The 14,200-nt window shown below is 32.5% G+C and overlaps 1 protein-coding gene across 1 annotated transcript in view; it reads left to right on the forward strand.

The window, feature by feature from the left end:
- FSTL5 (follistatin like 5) overlaps positions 1-14,200 on the forward strand; it is a 1,020,077-nt gene that overhangs the window by 541,511 nt on the left and 464,366 nt on the right. The window contains exon 6 of the mRNA XM_074227423.1: positions 1,522-1,642. Within this exon, the coding sequence (XP_074083524.1) occupies positions 1,522-1,642 (121 nt within the window). The remainder of the gene's footprint in view (positions 1-1,521; positions 1,643-14,200) is intronic.

Raw genomic sequence — 14,200 nt, forward strand, 5'->3', positions numbered from 1 at the left:
CCTATTATAAGAACAGAATTTCCATAGCATATCATAATGAAAATTTCAAAGATGTTACATATGACAATGCCAGCAAAAAACCATGTTTATGAGGAATGGAAAATAATTGCAGTTTTGCTCAGTGTTTCCTTTTTTTAAGATAAAATTTCTAGAGAACATGATTATAAAGTAAAATTCCTTTTAGAAAGGTTATATGTAGTTGAGAAAAAACAATTGTTTTAGTGAACAGAGGGCTAATTTTTGAGTCAAGAAGATGTGAGTTCTAGTTTGTCTCTGATATAAACTGTGCTACCATAGTCAAATTACTTGACTTAGGAATGACAAGTTCTTTCATAGCCTTTCTTAAAAAGTATTAGGTGTTCCTGGTCAGGTCACTCAATATCTTTGAATCTGCATGTATGCATATGAACACATAAATATATACATTAAATACATATTATATGGAATGATTCCAAAAGATTAGGGCTGTAAATCCCATCTATTGTTTCTACAATCTTTCATGAAAGTAGATCACACTCTACAGAAAGGGCAGTCAATGATCCATCAGTCCATCTATATCAATATCTAAAAGTAATGACATTATCAGTAGTCATAATGATGATGCAAAGCCCTTATGCAAAGAAATAATGATCATTCCCAAATTCTCTGTAATCTAGCCAATTACATATTATTTTCATTAATAAGATCTTTGAGCAATAGAGAGAGAATAGAAAAGGGTTAACTCATATTTTATTCATGATGTAAAGTGAATAATGAATGGATTCAGTTTAGTGAAATATAAATAGTTGTATATTTGGAGTAATAAGAAAAAAATCCAATTCCTCATACTGGCATCTAGTCCCAGAAAAAAAACTAATCTTTCTTTTCTTGTCTCCCTTTCCTCATCTCCTCTCCATTCATCTCCTCATTTCTCTTGCTCTTCTCTCTTCTCTTTTCCTCTCTTTGTTCCTCTTTCTCTGTCTCTGTGTCTCTTCTTGTCTCTTCTTCCTCTTCTTTTTCTCTTCTTCTTCTTCCTCTTCTTCCTACTCTGCTTCCTTCTTATTCTTCTTCAACTTCTCTCTCTCTCTCTCTGTCTCCCTCTCCCTCCCTCCCTTCCTCCCACCCTCCCCAACCCCAGTTCTAAAATTTTTGATTTGTGATGCTATTTCTTTCTAAGACCACAGAGAATACATGCCAAAGTGTTTCTTTAAGCGGTGTTATCTTCCTCATTGATCCTAGAAGAGGGCAACTAAATAACTACTTTGGTGCTAGGCAAGAACATGCTTTCATGACCGAAATGTTATGAAGCTTGTATTTCATGAACTTTTATGTAAACCCAGTGTCATGGTCCTAAAGATATTAACTTTTGAACTGTAATAAATAATTATAGAGTAACTGGAAATGCCCAACTTTACATGGTTTCAGTTCATTGCTCCATAGCAGTCTTCAAATGATCTATTAAATGATTATTAGAAACAATTAATTATGTTAGAGAACTCTAAAGACCCCAATGTAATTTCATGCTTATAATTTTCTTGTCAGGTAATAAAACAAGATGAACTTGGCAAGGATCTGTCTGACTGTTCACTGTTTGATCTGCTGAAATATGATGACTTTAACTCGGACAAGCACCTAACCCTTGAAGAATTCTACAGAGCATTCCGTAAGTGCTGTACAAGATCCAGTTTATGATTGCTTCTGGCTCTTTTTTCTGCTTTCGTTGCTCAGGGATGTACTTTCAGTGTAGCCCTGTGTGAATGACAACTGAGATTGGGGTAATAGATTTCTGGAAAAGTATATTGCCTACATGACAGCACAGCTAAAAATTTTGGATTTCAATAATTATCTAAAGAAATATCTGTTACCATCTGAAAATATACTTCTCTTAGAGTTGATTTTAGTAATCCTAACCTGAGACTCTATAGGTTTTGTATTGCTGTGTTTAGGTCTATCTTGTGCAGTGAAGTGGTGCTTGATTGACAATAGTCATATACTTGGAAAAGGCAAAAGATATTTCCATATCTCTGAACCACCTCAGATTTTACCAGAATGACAATTTTTCAGTCTCTGCACAGTCTCTGCTGTAGGTGAATTGGATGGTGGCTTCTGTTTATATTTGAAGAATACCAATGAAGATTAGAAGGAAGTAGCATTTTATTTAATGCAGAATTTTGGGGACTTTAAAAACATGCCTGTTCACATATTTCTTCTGATACCTGACTAATTAAAAAAATTGCAACAGAAGTTATAAATAGAACAGTAGTAAATCTAAGATGATTGTTCCAATTAAATTATTTGTGTGTATATTCAGCATTTTAAATGTGTGAAATCAATACATTACATACAGTTCATTCTTCTCTATGGGAAAAAGTAGTATTGGGGATTAAGTTAACATATTTCTTTTCCAGCATGATTAATTTTCATAAATGCTCTTATTGAAATTTCTTTATGACATGTTTATTAATATGACTGAAAAATGAACTATTTATATTTTAAATACATTAATCAAGACTCAAAGACTTCCATTCATTTAACAGACATGTCAAGTATCTACTGTCTGCAGGGTTCTCTCCTAGGTGCACGGGGAAATAAAAAAGTTTAGAAAAGAATGGGCTCCTACTTTACTGGGTTTTATAATATATTAGGAGAATATAATAAAAACATATTCAGGTGTCAAACATAAGGTTCAGTGATTAGTATATTAGTAGTGAGATACACTGTATTGTATGAATAACTAAGAGCATATTTACAATGGAAACATAAAACATAGAACTTTCCTGTTTCCATATATTTTTCATGAAAAATTGGAATCAATAGTTTTTGACCCAAACTGGTCTTGCATACATTGGTAACTTAAGTGCCCCCCCACCCCACCCCACCCCCAGTTGAATTAATTGTTTTCTTTGGGTTCTTACATAAGGTTGAGGACTTGCTCTTGTATTGATTCATATTCTTGCTTACCTGTTATTAGCAAAGGTCACTAATAAGCAGCATGGCACCTTTTAACAGCTGATTCTGCAAGTATTGTGGGAATTGACCATGAATGGAACTATATGCTGAAAATGTTCTCTCTCTCCATATCTTAAAATTCTGCTTTCCATGTTCAGTCCTTCCTAATGTCCCCCTTCTCTGCAAAATGCCTTCCTTTTGAACATAGATCCTAGAATGCTATATTCTGCAAAAATACATTGAATTGTGATTTTTTTTATAGTTGCCTGATAATTTTCAATTTTTCTATCTCCCATTGTCACATTACTAAATCTTCTTATATAATTTCTAATTTTCCACTGTCAACTTTGAATTCTTTTTGTTTTTTCACACATCAAATGACCGATGAATTCAATAAATATTTCAAAAAGGCCAACATTAATTAAACATTTTATATATTTGAAATACCATGAGTTGGCACTGGGGATGCAAGAGTCCTTGCCCTCAAAAAGCTTGCATTCTACAAGAAATGTAGTCCAGAACAAATTGACTTTAAATTCTCTAAAACATGGGTTTTTAACTTTTTTTTTACTGTGTCATTGAATACTTTGGCAGTTGCAGAAAATAAAATATTTAGTTTTACCATGGCAATCACTTAAAATTAAAGAAACTAAAATTTTCTTATCAAAATCTGGTTTCTACAAAAACTTTTCTTTGAGCCCTCATTAAATGGATCCGAGATTATAAACTCTTGCTGTAAAAGGTTTTTATTTTTGTTTTTATTCAAGTTGTCTGATATGATATACATTACAAGATATATATATATATATATATATATATATATATATATATATCTTCCTCATATTTTGAAATATTTAAAATTATAGATTTCAGGATCCTAAGAGAATTTTTACAGGTCTATAAATGAACATCTGTGAATGTATGAAAGATTATTTTGGAATGATATTGACTTGGGTATAATTCATACTCACTCTATGTATTTAGATTCTTTTTTTAGGTTTTTTTTTTTTTTGCAAGGCAAATGGGGTTAAGTGGTTTGCCCAAGGCCACACAGCTAGGTAATTATTAAGTGTCTGAGACTGGATTTGAACCCAGGTACTCCTGACTCCAGGGACGGTGCTTTATCCACTATGAGACCTAGCCGCCCCTATGTATTTAGATCCTTGAGTATAGTATTTTCCCTGTATATAGAAACTTTCAGGACCTTTCTCGCTCACTCTCTCTCTCTCTCTCTCTCTCTCTCTCTCTCTCTCTCCCCCTCTCTCTCTTTCTCTCCCCCCCATGTGTGCCTATAATATATATATATATATATATATATATATATATATATAGATAGATAGATAGATAGATATCATTCCCTTCTTTTCATTATATATATATATATATATATATATATATATATATATATATTTATATATAGATATGTCATTCCCTAATGTCATTAAAGAGAAATAGTTTCTTTTTTTGAACTTCTTCAGTCCATTTCTGGATTAAAATCAAAACTGTTCAAGGACATTGGTTAGAGAAAAGTGGCATTTTTGACAGCTGAGAAATGGAATGGGGAGGAGGGATATTTATTGCATATTGGTTTGGTAGATGCTTTTTCTTGGAGATTTTTCCATTTCTTTGTTGTATATTTTTTTATTCTCTTTCTCTATAGTGTAAAACATCATGAGTACAGGCTCATTCTGTCATAAATGATTATAAATTGTCTAACAGCTATTGTGACATGTAAAGTGCTATTAACAGAGAAACTGAAAAAGATAAGTTTTTTGTTTATGTTTGCTATTATAACAATTATGTGTACAAGCTATTAATAAGGTGGGACAGACTAGTTCCCTCTCTTCAATCAATGACAACAAAAAGGGAAGGGAAACCCACTTTATAATGATTTCAAGGAAGGAGGAATTCTGGGTGTTGGGAGCATCTTTATTATAGCTCATTTTCCAATAGGTTTAAATATTCAAAAATCATTTTTCTCATAGCTTTCATACAAAATGATCAGAATAAATATTAATGTCATCATTTTGTAGATAAGGAAATTCACCCTTGCAGTGTTTGGACACTTGCCTAAAGTATCTCAGCTATTGTCAGAACTGGGACTCACACACAGGGCTTCTTGGCTGAAGACCAATACTCTTTGTACTGTATCATATTGTCTCATTATTTTATTGAATAGAGGTAAATTTTGCACTCCAAAAATTTGTGGAGGTTTTTTTGAGGGGGAAGGAGCAGGAGTAGGACGTGGAAATCCTTATATATATATAGTTTGTCTACTTTCTAGCCTGTCTAAGACACAAAATATTATGTCGGTAAAACTGATGAAGAGATTTAGAAAGATGGGAATTTCTAGTGTGAACCCTAAAATCTATAAACCTTATAAATAGAGGGTTAAAATAAAATGACAGAAAATCTAGGTTGAACATGAAGTTTTATTATCTGGGATATACCATCTAAACCTTAAGGTGGAGGCCATTAAGGGAATGACCCTATCTGTCAACTAAAACATGGGTTCAGAGAACAGCAGGGATTTGAAAAGTCACAGAAACCTCTTTCCTTCCAGGAAACATGTCTGAGTGGAGATCTGTCCCTCATCAACATTCCTGTACTAATCCAAGTCACCACACAAAAGCTGAGACCCCAAAACTGTTAACCCAAAAACTAAACTTTAAAAATATACTGAGTTAAATAATGACAGAAAGTATAATTTAGACATAAAGTTTTATTCTCTAAGATTTTACCCCTAACCTATAGGTATGACCACTGAGGTAATGACCACTACTGAACTGGGAAAGTGTTGAAGCTTTTATGCAAAGGCAGAGAAGATTAATAATTTTCCCCTAATCTCCTATACTGCCTTTATGGTCTGATTATGAAGATTGCACATTATTAAGTTGCCCAAATGCTTCTCAAAGTCTATCATCCCTGTACAATATGATCTATTTCTTGTCTCTTCCTTGCAGGCCAAGTTGCCCAGCATTCTGATCATTGTCTTCCTGAGTTTATAATTAACACAGGGGAAGATACCTAGGAATCTTAATTTTACTAAGTTGTCAAAGTAACTGTTAAGAAAGCTGAGTACTCTCTAAAGAAATCAGTCTTTTTACCAGGATTATGCTTTGACTAGACTCCTTGCATTGGAACACTGGATTCAATCAATTGATCTTCAATAAGCATTTATTAAACTCAGGTATTGTGCTAGGTACTGACCATCCCTGGTTTCATAAGAAGAGACAAGGGCAAAAGAACCATCCTTTAGGTGGAGGAATGGCCAGTTTAAACTGGTTTCTTTTTACAGAAAACAAAGCAGAGATTTTAGGTGAAAAGATTAGCAAACAAATGTGACCACATCATTCAACCATGACTTTAATTTAGAACTGGAAAAGATTGCATTTTTTTTTTGTTTAAGTAAGAAATTTCAGTCATGTCTGTCTCTTTGTGACCCTGTTTGAGAATTTCTTGGCAACGATATTGGAGTACCTTGCCATTTCCTACTCCAACTTATTTTGCAGAAGAGAAAATGGAGGCAAGCTGAATTAAATGACTTGCTCAGTCAGTTTGAGAATAGATTTGAGCCCAAGGAAGATGAGTCTTGCTGAATCCAGGCTAGCATTAGTCCACTGCTCCACCTGACTGCCTTTATTTGAAAACAAAGTTTTAAAAATGGAGAATTGAGTCTATTATAGAGGAAAAAAATCAATTATTAAATAATGTAACAATCTTAATTTCATCAGTACAAATAGGATGAAATAGTTATAAAAGTTAAGTTGGTTCAATTCAGGAAACATCTGGTGCTAGGAGCTGAGGATGCAGAAACAAAAATGAAATAGTCTTTGCCCTCAAAGAATATGCACCTAATCAATAAAATGTAAATTTCCAGTTTAATACAAGAAAGAACTGAAGGTGACAGCTACCTACATTTTGTGAAAGGGATGACAGACAACAATGCTCTTTTGACCTATCACTCATTTTTAATCCTTATATTGAAGTGTAGGAAAAATTAAAGTAAATCAAGTAACTTAGTTCCAAGCCATTTGTCTATATTCTCATAGATTTTATCTCCTATTTTTCTATTATTATTATCATCATTATTATTATCATACTGGCAAAAAAAATTCTAACACAGAAACAGACACAGTCAAAAAATAAAAATACATATATATATATGTGGGTGTGCATGTATGTATGTTTCATGTGTGTTATATGCTATTACATCACATCATATAATGCATAATTACATATTTTATTCTATTACATCATATGATATTATATCATATTTCACAAAGGAACCCAGATTGTTAAATACCTATTTTTATGGAATTTTCATGACAATGATTTTAAAATTGTGATTAAGTTGTTACTTTTCTCCTTAATGTTGTCATTAAACCATACATTTTATTAAAATGCTTTTCATTTTTATATATCTATGTGTTATTGTTATGTTTAGCTCATTATTGCCTGCCCTTAGTAGAATCTGAGTTCACAAAGGGTACAGTTTTTTTAAATCTATTTTTACTATTGGAAAAAGCAGTTAATGGATGCAGTGGATAAAATTTTGGGTCTGGATTCAGGAACACCTGATTTCAAATCCTGCCTCAGAAACTTACTTGCTGTTTGACCATGGACAAATCATTTAATTCTATTTACTTCAGTTTTTCTCATGGATAAAATGATCTGGAGAAGGAAATGGAAAAACCACTCCAATAAACTTTGCCTAGAAAACTCCAAATAGAGTCATGGAGAGATGACATGTTTCAAACAACTGTAAAATAACTGTGCTAGATACTATGTTAAGTGCTGTATATATAAATAAGAAAAAAAAAAAAAAGACGAATCGGCCTTCCATGACCATATCATCTGATACAGGAAGACAATACAGAAAAGTAAGCTGAAAAGTTGGGCCAGGGTGATGAAAGACTAGTTGTCAAGGGGAATGAAGTTGGCTAAATCAAAACCAAAGTGAAATATGAAGACTTGACTGTTTCTTGGCATTCTTTAAAAGAAGTGTTTTTAGGAGGAGTTTTGTCTTCTGCCCTCCAGCACATTAGAAAGACAGATGCAACTTGGGCTATTTATGAGCTGTGAATACCTCATGTTAGTCAGTATTTTTCTGATGTCTTTATGAAGGTTGGGGCAGAAAATGATAATGGTGGAGTCAAAAACCAAATAGTGTATCTGCTGGAACAAAACAAAAACAAAGAAAGAAAAAAATACCTTTCTTTATGTCACTGAACAGTAATTTTAATGAAGTAGTTGTTAAATAAATTATTGTAAATTATTTCTGGGTGATAAGTGTCTGATTAAGATAAACACATGAAAGGTCATGGAGGAGTTCAACTCTCCAGAAAAGAATATAAAAGGACCCAAAACTGAATTATGGTGATGATATCATTCACATCTACCCAGTCCAAAACTGTATAATGACTCTTAGAAACCTGTAGCCTGTTCCCATGATGAATATGTTTATGAGTGGGTGCATTCTGTCTATAGATGATGTAAACTTTATTATAGGTTTAATCTGAAAGGAATTTGGTACACTGGAAAAAAACCCTTCTATAAGAGTTTTGCATTTCTCATAAATAACATCCTGCCTGAGGAAAAAGGAAATAATGGACTTCAAGGGTAAGTTGACACAGAGAAGGTGCAGGATTAACTTGGTAAAAATGATCAAGAAGCACTGGTTCTATGTTTTATTTGCCTCATTAATTGATATTACTATGTTAAAAATAAGAAACTACATAATGTTGTCCCTCTGATTCACTTTTTTGCAAGCTTTATCTAGGTAACAGTAATGTAATTATAAACATGTGGGAATAAGAGTGACTTACTTTTAAGATATTTCATTGATATTTTCAAATAAGTTCTCCATTGCATGAAACTTTCATCAGATAATTCTAAGTTTGGAGTTAGCTAAAACTTTGAACTAGATTTGAGATTTGAGATATCTGTTTAATAGCAATATATTAATAACTAATATTAAATGAAGATTAGAAACTTTTTATTCATGTCTATGATTAAATATATAAATAATTTTAATCATGATTTTTCTATTAATGTGAAATTGTTTTATTTAAAAATAGTTAATATTTTTTTTACTTAGTCCAACAAATTTAGTCACTTGAGAGGCAGTATGGGTAAGAGATTTCATATAAGGTGAAAAAAATCACTCAGATTCAAGTTATTTCTGACAATTTATCAATGATCATGCTATTCAAACTCTCAGTGTTAAAACAACTTCTTAATTCTCTTACTTTATGAGGTTTCTCATCTATATTGATAAAGTGAATTTCTTAACAGAAAATATCCCTACACTGATGAAATCACAGATTCAAGGCCATGATTAGGCTTCTTCAAACTACAATTATGCATTCATGTATTCGTGTGCACACATATATGTGTATATAAAGATACATTAAATACACGCATATTTTTACATTTACATGGAAAGAGAGAAGAAAAAAAAATGAAAGGAGGGGGGTAATGAGGAGAAAGAGGGTGAGATAATTTTCAAAGTCCTTAAAATATATTTCACTTTTGATTTTCATGATAATCTTAGGTGATGGCTGCAATTAATACTTCAATTTTATAGATAAAGTAATGAGGTAGAGATTTTGTGACTTACTCATAATTACCTAGTCAGTACCTAAGAATTCAACTTTAATTTGTCCTGATTGGAAGTCTGGAACTCTCTCAGCTATGCAACCTTATACTATAGAGGAATTGGGTTTCAAAATGCATCACAAAGATAGTAACCTATATTTAACCACATGATCTAATTCAACAATATATTCTGAGTACATTTTATGTGTAAGGAACATATTATGTCCTGAGGAGGCTACATCAACTAAAAGAAATGAGAATTAGATCTACTTTCTGTATGTAGGGGAAAAAAAAATTCATGCAAAATAGTTGTACAATTATAGTTTTTTTTTCTCTATGAGATGTCACCTTACACCTATTAGGTTGGCTAAGATGAGATAAAGGGAAGATGATCAATGTTGGAGAGGTTGTGGGAGGATTGGGACATTGATTCATTTCTGATAGAGCTGTGAATGTATTCAACCTTTCTGGATAGCAATATGGAACTTTGTCCAAACAGCAATAAAAATGTTCATACCCTTGACCTAGCAATTCCAATTCTAGGCATATATCCAGGAGAAATCATAAAAAATCAGAAAAGTCTCACTCACATGTTCAAAATATTCATAGTAGCTTTTTTTTGTAGTAGCAAAGAATTGGAAATTGAGGAGTTTCCCATCAACTAGGGAAGGGCTGAACAAGTTATGGTATATGAATGTTATGGAATACAATTGTTCAATAAGAAACCATGAATGGTTGAACTCTAGAGAACCACGGAATGAGTTACAGGATATGATGCTGAAGGAAGGAAGCAGGACCAAGACAACAATATACACACATTAACAACATTGTGAGATGATCAACCTTGATGGAAGCAGCTCCTCTCTGTAGTTCAGAGAGCTAGGACAACAGTATTAGACTGGCTATGGACTATAATATCTCCATTCAGAAGAAGAAAAACAAAACAAAATCAAAAGTTTGTTCAATCATTGAAAACTAACAATTGCCTGAAGATATTGAAAATTCTATAATATTTAGACTTCTGTCTGCATTTCTCTCCTTAGTCATCAAACAACAGTTTGTCTTCATGGAAAAAAACAGCCTAGAAATGCAATTGGAATTCCTTGTTCAAGTTTTCCCATTTGATATATATGGAAGTAGATACTCTTTCTAAAACTGGCAAGTATAATCCACCCACATACTGGTAAAGGATACTAGTTGTCTATAAATGATTGATTATTGATTATTGATATCAGCATATGCCTAGCTGACCTCCTTTTCTGTTCAAACATCTCTCTGATGTTACTTTTTTGACATTCACCTTGCTCTATTCTTCCTTGATTATTTGTGGCAGCCTACTCATGCCTTTGATATGCCTTTCCCCTAGAGTAAACTGTAAATGTATTTCTTTCGAGACTGTAAGTTTATATAAATTAGAACTGAGTTGTATAGAACTGTAAACCAGAAGTGTGTTTCATATACTTTATTGCAGGATTTTAAAACAAGTTAAAGGTGTTTATTCATCTGTACAAAAGAGATGTACCATCTTCTTTCAGGGTTAACTTTCTTTACATTTAGTACAATTCTCATCTTTTATCATGTTTTTTGGTATTTACTAAGTGCTTAATAAATATCAGTCAACTAAGGAAAAAAAATGTAAAAAATGTTGCAATCCCTAGCAGTCTGATTAAAATGTAAAGGGGGAAAACTAAGCAAAATAAATTCAAAAATACAATGGAGGAGAGATAATGTTAATATATGGTTTTCTAATTCAACATGGGTTACAGAGGTTCTTATGTATGTGTAGTGGTCTTGTTTTATTTGAAATTAATACCATTGGACTAAGATATCCATCATGAAATATTTTTTTTCCTGCATGGATAGTTAGGGTGAATATTTTTGAATGATTAGTTATCTCATTTATGAAGCTCTGCAACTCTCTATGACATCATTTAATAACTATGCTATTATCTGGAAACAAAAGTGATAGATGGATATTATCATGTAAAAAGTAATCCTTCTGCTTGGATTTTGCACCAGAAAGTCACTCTATTTAAGCTATCATGTGAAAATAATAACCATAAAATGATGGAATAAAAGATTTGAAATTGGTAGTCACCTTTTAGTTATCTACTCGTCAATCTTTATAGCTGAGAGAAGTGAATACTAGAGAGTAACTGAACCAGGAATTTGAACTTTGGACCTCCAAATCCAAATGAAAAAATTTGTTCTTTTCTTGCATTTCAATCATTTTGTGTTATTTTTGACATATATATATATATATATATATATATATAAAAACAACATTTTAGAAAGATGCTTTAAGACTGACTTCGTTTATTCAGTCAAATGTATCTTAAAATAATTAACAGTAAATAATAAGCATAATGAATGTTCTATTTTTCACAATTGTATAAATTTATACAGATGAACTGCTTTTTTTTAGAAAAGATTTTAAAAAAAGACAGGAAAGTATAAAAGTGCTCCTGGACTTTTAGTGATATTTTATCAATCATATTTTTAGTGTTAATAAGATCTTTATTTCTTTATTTTATAGTACAATAATCTTGTGCGAGTAATCACCCTCCCCCCCCCCAAAAAAAAGCATGTGAAACCTCAAGAATAGTGAGAGAGGAAAAAAAATGTACTTCAGTCTGTGTTCAGATTCCAAGGCTCTTTCTCTGGGATGAGTGGCTTTTGTTTTTCATAAGTCCACCAAAGATGCTTCAATATTTTTCCCAAAGTTGCTATCACTAGCTATATTTCTGTCCACTCTCTTCTTCCCCAGTCTCATCTATTCCATTCTCTCTCTCTCTCTCTCTCTCTCTCTCTCTCTCTCTCTCTCTCTCCTCTCTCTCTCTCTCTCTCTCTCCTTTCATCTTGTCCTTGCTCAGAAGTGTGTTGTATCTGAGGATCCTCTCCCACACTCTTCCCTCTCTTCTATCACCTATTCCCCCCACTTCCTTACCCCAGTACCCCTTATCCCATAGCTTTCCTCTCATTTTTCTCTAGGGTAAGATAGATTTTTATACCCTATTAAGTAAGTGTGTATATTATTTCCTCTTTGAGCCATTTCTGAAGAGAATGAAGATTCACTCATTCCCTCTTGCCTTCCCCTGTTCCACTGCATTGAAAAAGCCTTTTCTTGACTCTTATGTGAAATATCTCAGCCCCTACTTCCTCTCCTTTCTCTTCCTCTGAGTACTTTCCTTTATCATTCATTGACTCCATCTTTTTACTATTTTATACCATCATTTTCAGCTCCTTCCTCTGCCCTGTCTATATATGCTCATTCTAACTGCTCTTATAAATGAGAAAGTGCATATGAGTTATCAGTTTCTTCTTTGCATGCAGTAATACAAACAGTTCAGCATCATTAAATTCCTCATAGTTAGTCCTTCTTGTCCACCTTCTCTATGTACTTTGAGATAAAACTTTCTGTTCAGCTCTGGTTGTTTCAATAGGAAAGTTTGAAAGTCCCCTTTTTCATTGAAAGTCCATTTTTTCCCCCTGAAAGAGGATATTCAAATTTGCTGGGTAGTTGATTCTCAGTTGTAAACCAAGATCCTTTGTCTTCTGCAATATTATATTCCAAGTCTTATGAACCATCAATAAGATCTTTATTTTTAAAAACTTTCCAAACCAAGAGTGACTCTCATTTCAGAAATCTAGAAAAGCCATCATTGAATTCCAACTGTCCAGTGTCACTCCCAACATGAACCTCTTCTGTGTACATTTAATATAACCCAATTGTATTTCTATCTTTATTTACTGTAATTTCTACTTTTCTAAGCAGAACATCTAGAACTATGATATTAGGAGGCAAATGTGCTGAATTTATTCTTATTTTTTGAATAAAATCTTTATACATCGTTTCTATTATCCACTTATTTATTGTTCCCTTTCTTGAATCTTGATCTTGAGGTACTCTGGATTAAAGATGTTTTTCAACAAAATTTATCTAACTTTAATTTTTCATACACTGTTTTATGAGGCAGTATTACTGAAAAGCTTTATAAACATTCTATAAAATTTTAGATAAATGTTTCTATTTTATATTAATTTCCTGGGTGAATTTTTTAGTTTTTTTTTCTCATTTTGGTCATTGAATTATAGGCCTAAGCTTCTTTAGAAAATGGAAGTGACCTCTGTTGATATCTGTTCTTTTATCAATTTCCATTTTTTCCCCCATTGTCTACTTCCAGCTTGTTTTATTTTAGTTCATTTGGTAAAATCAAGATATTGGTCAAAAAGCATGCAGTGTCCTCTTTGCCTCTGATTTTCTATTAATTAAATGAAATGTTGCATTCATGCTTTTGATTTGTGTCCTTATTGAGTAAGCTTTCTCTTCTTTCCTGTATAAAAGTTTTGTTCCACTCAGACATATAAACCAATTATATATTCTATGTGTAAAAGCAATAACTCTAGTAGGGTTTTTCCCTTGTGATTTATGCTCTATCAGGTACTAATGAATGTAAAGTGGAGATGCTGGTATGGAGGTTGTAGTTCATTCAAAATATAATTTTTGTTACTCCACATTTGGTTATTTCTTGGGCTCAGACAACTCACAGTGAGTGTTTTTGACAGAAACACTGAGAGCCTTCCCTTTCAGTTTGACTTCTTTTAACCAGGTAAAAAAGGTTAATAGTTATCTCATTTCTCTTTTTAATCATTGAATGGGTGTTACCTCCTA

The sequence above is a fragment of the Macrotis lagotis genome, chromosome 3, assembly GCF_037893015.1.
Source record: "Macrotis lagotis isolate mMagLag1 chromosome 3, bilby.v1.9.chrom.fasta, whole genome shotgun sequence".
In the NCBI taxonomy this organism is placed as follows: domain Eukaryota; kingdom Metazoa; phylum Chordata; class Mammalia; order Peramelemorphia; family Peramelidae; genus Macrotis; species Macrotis lagotis.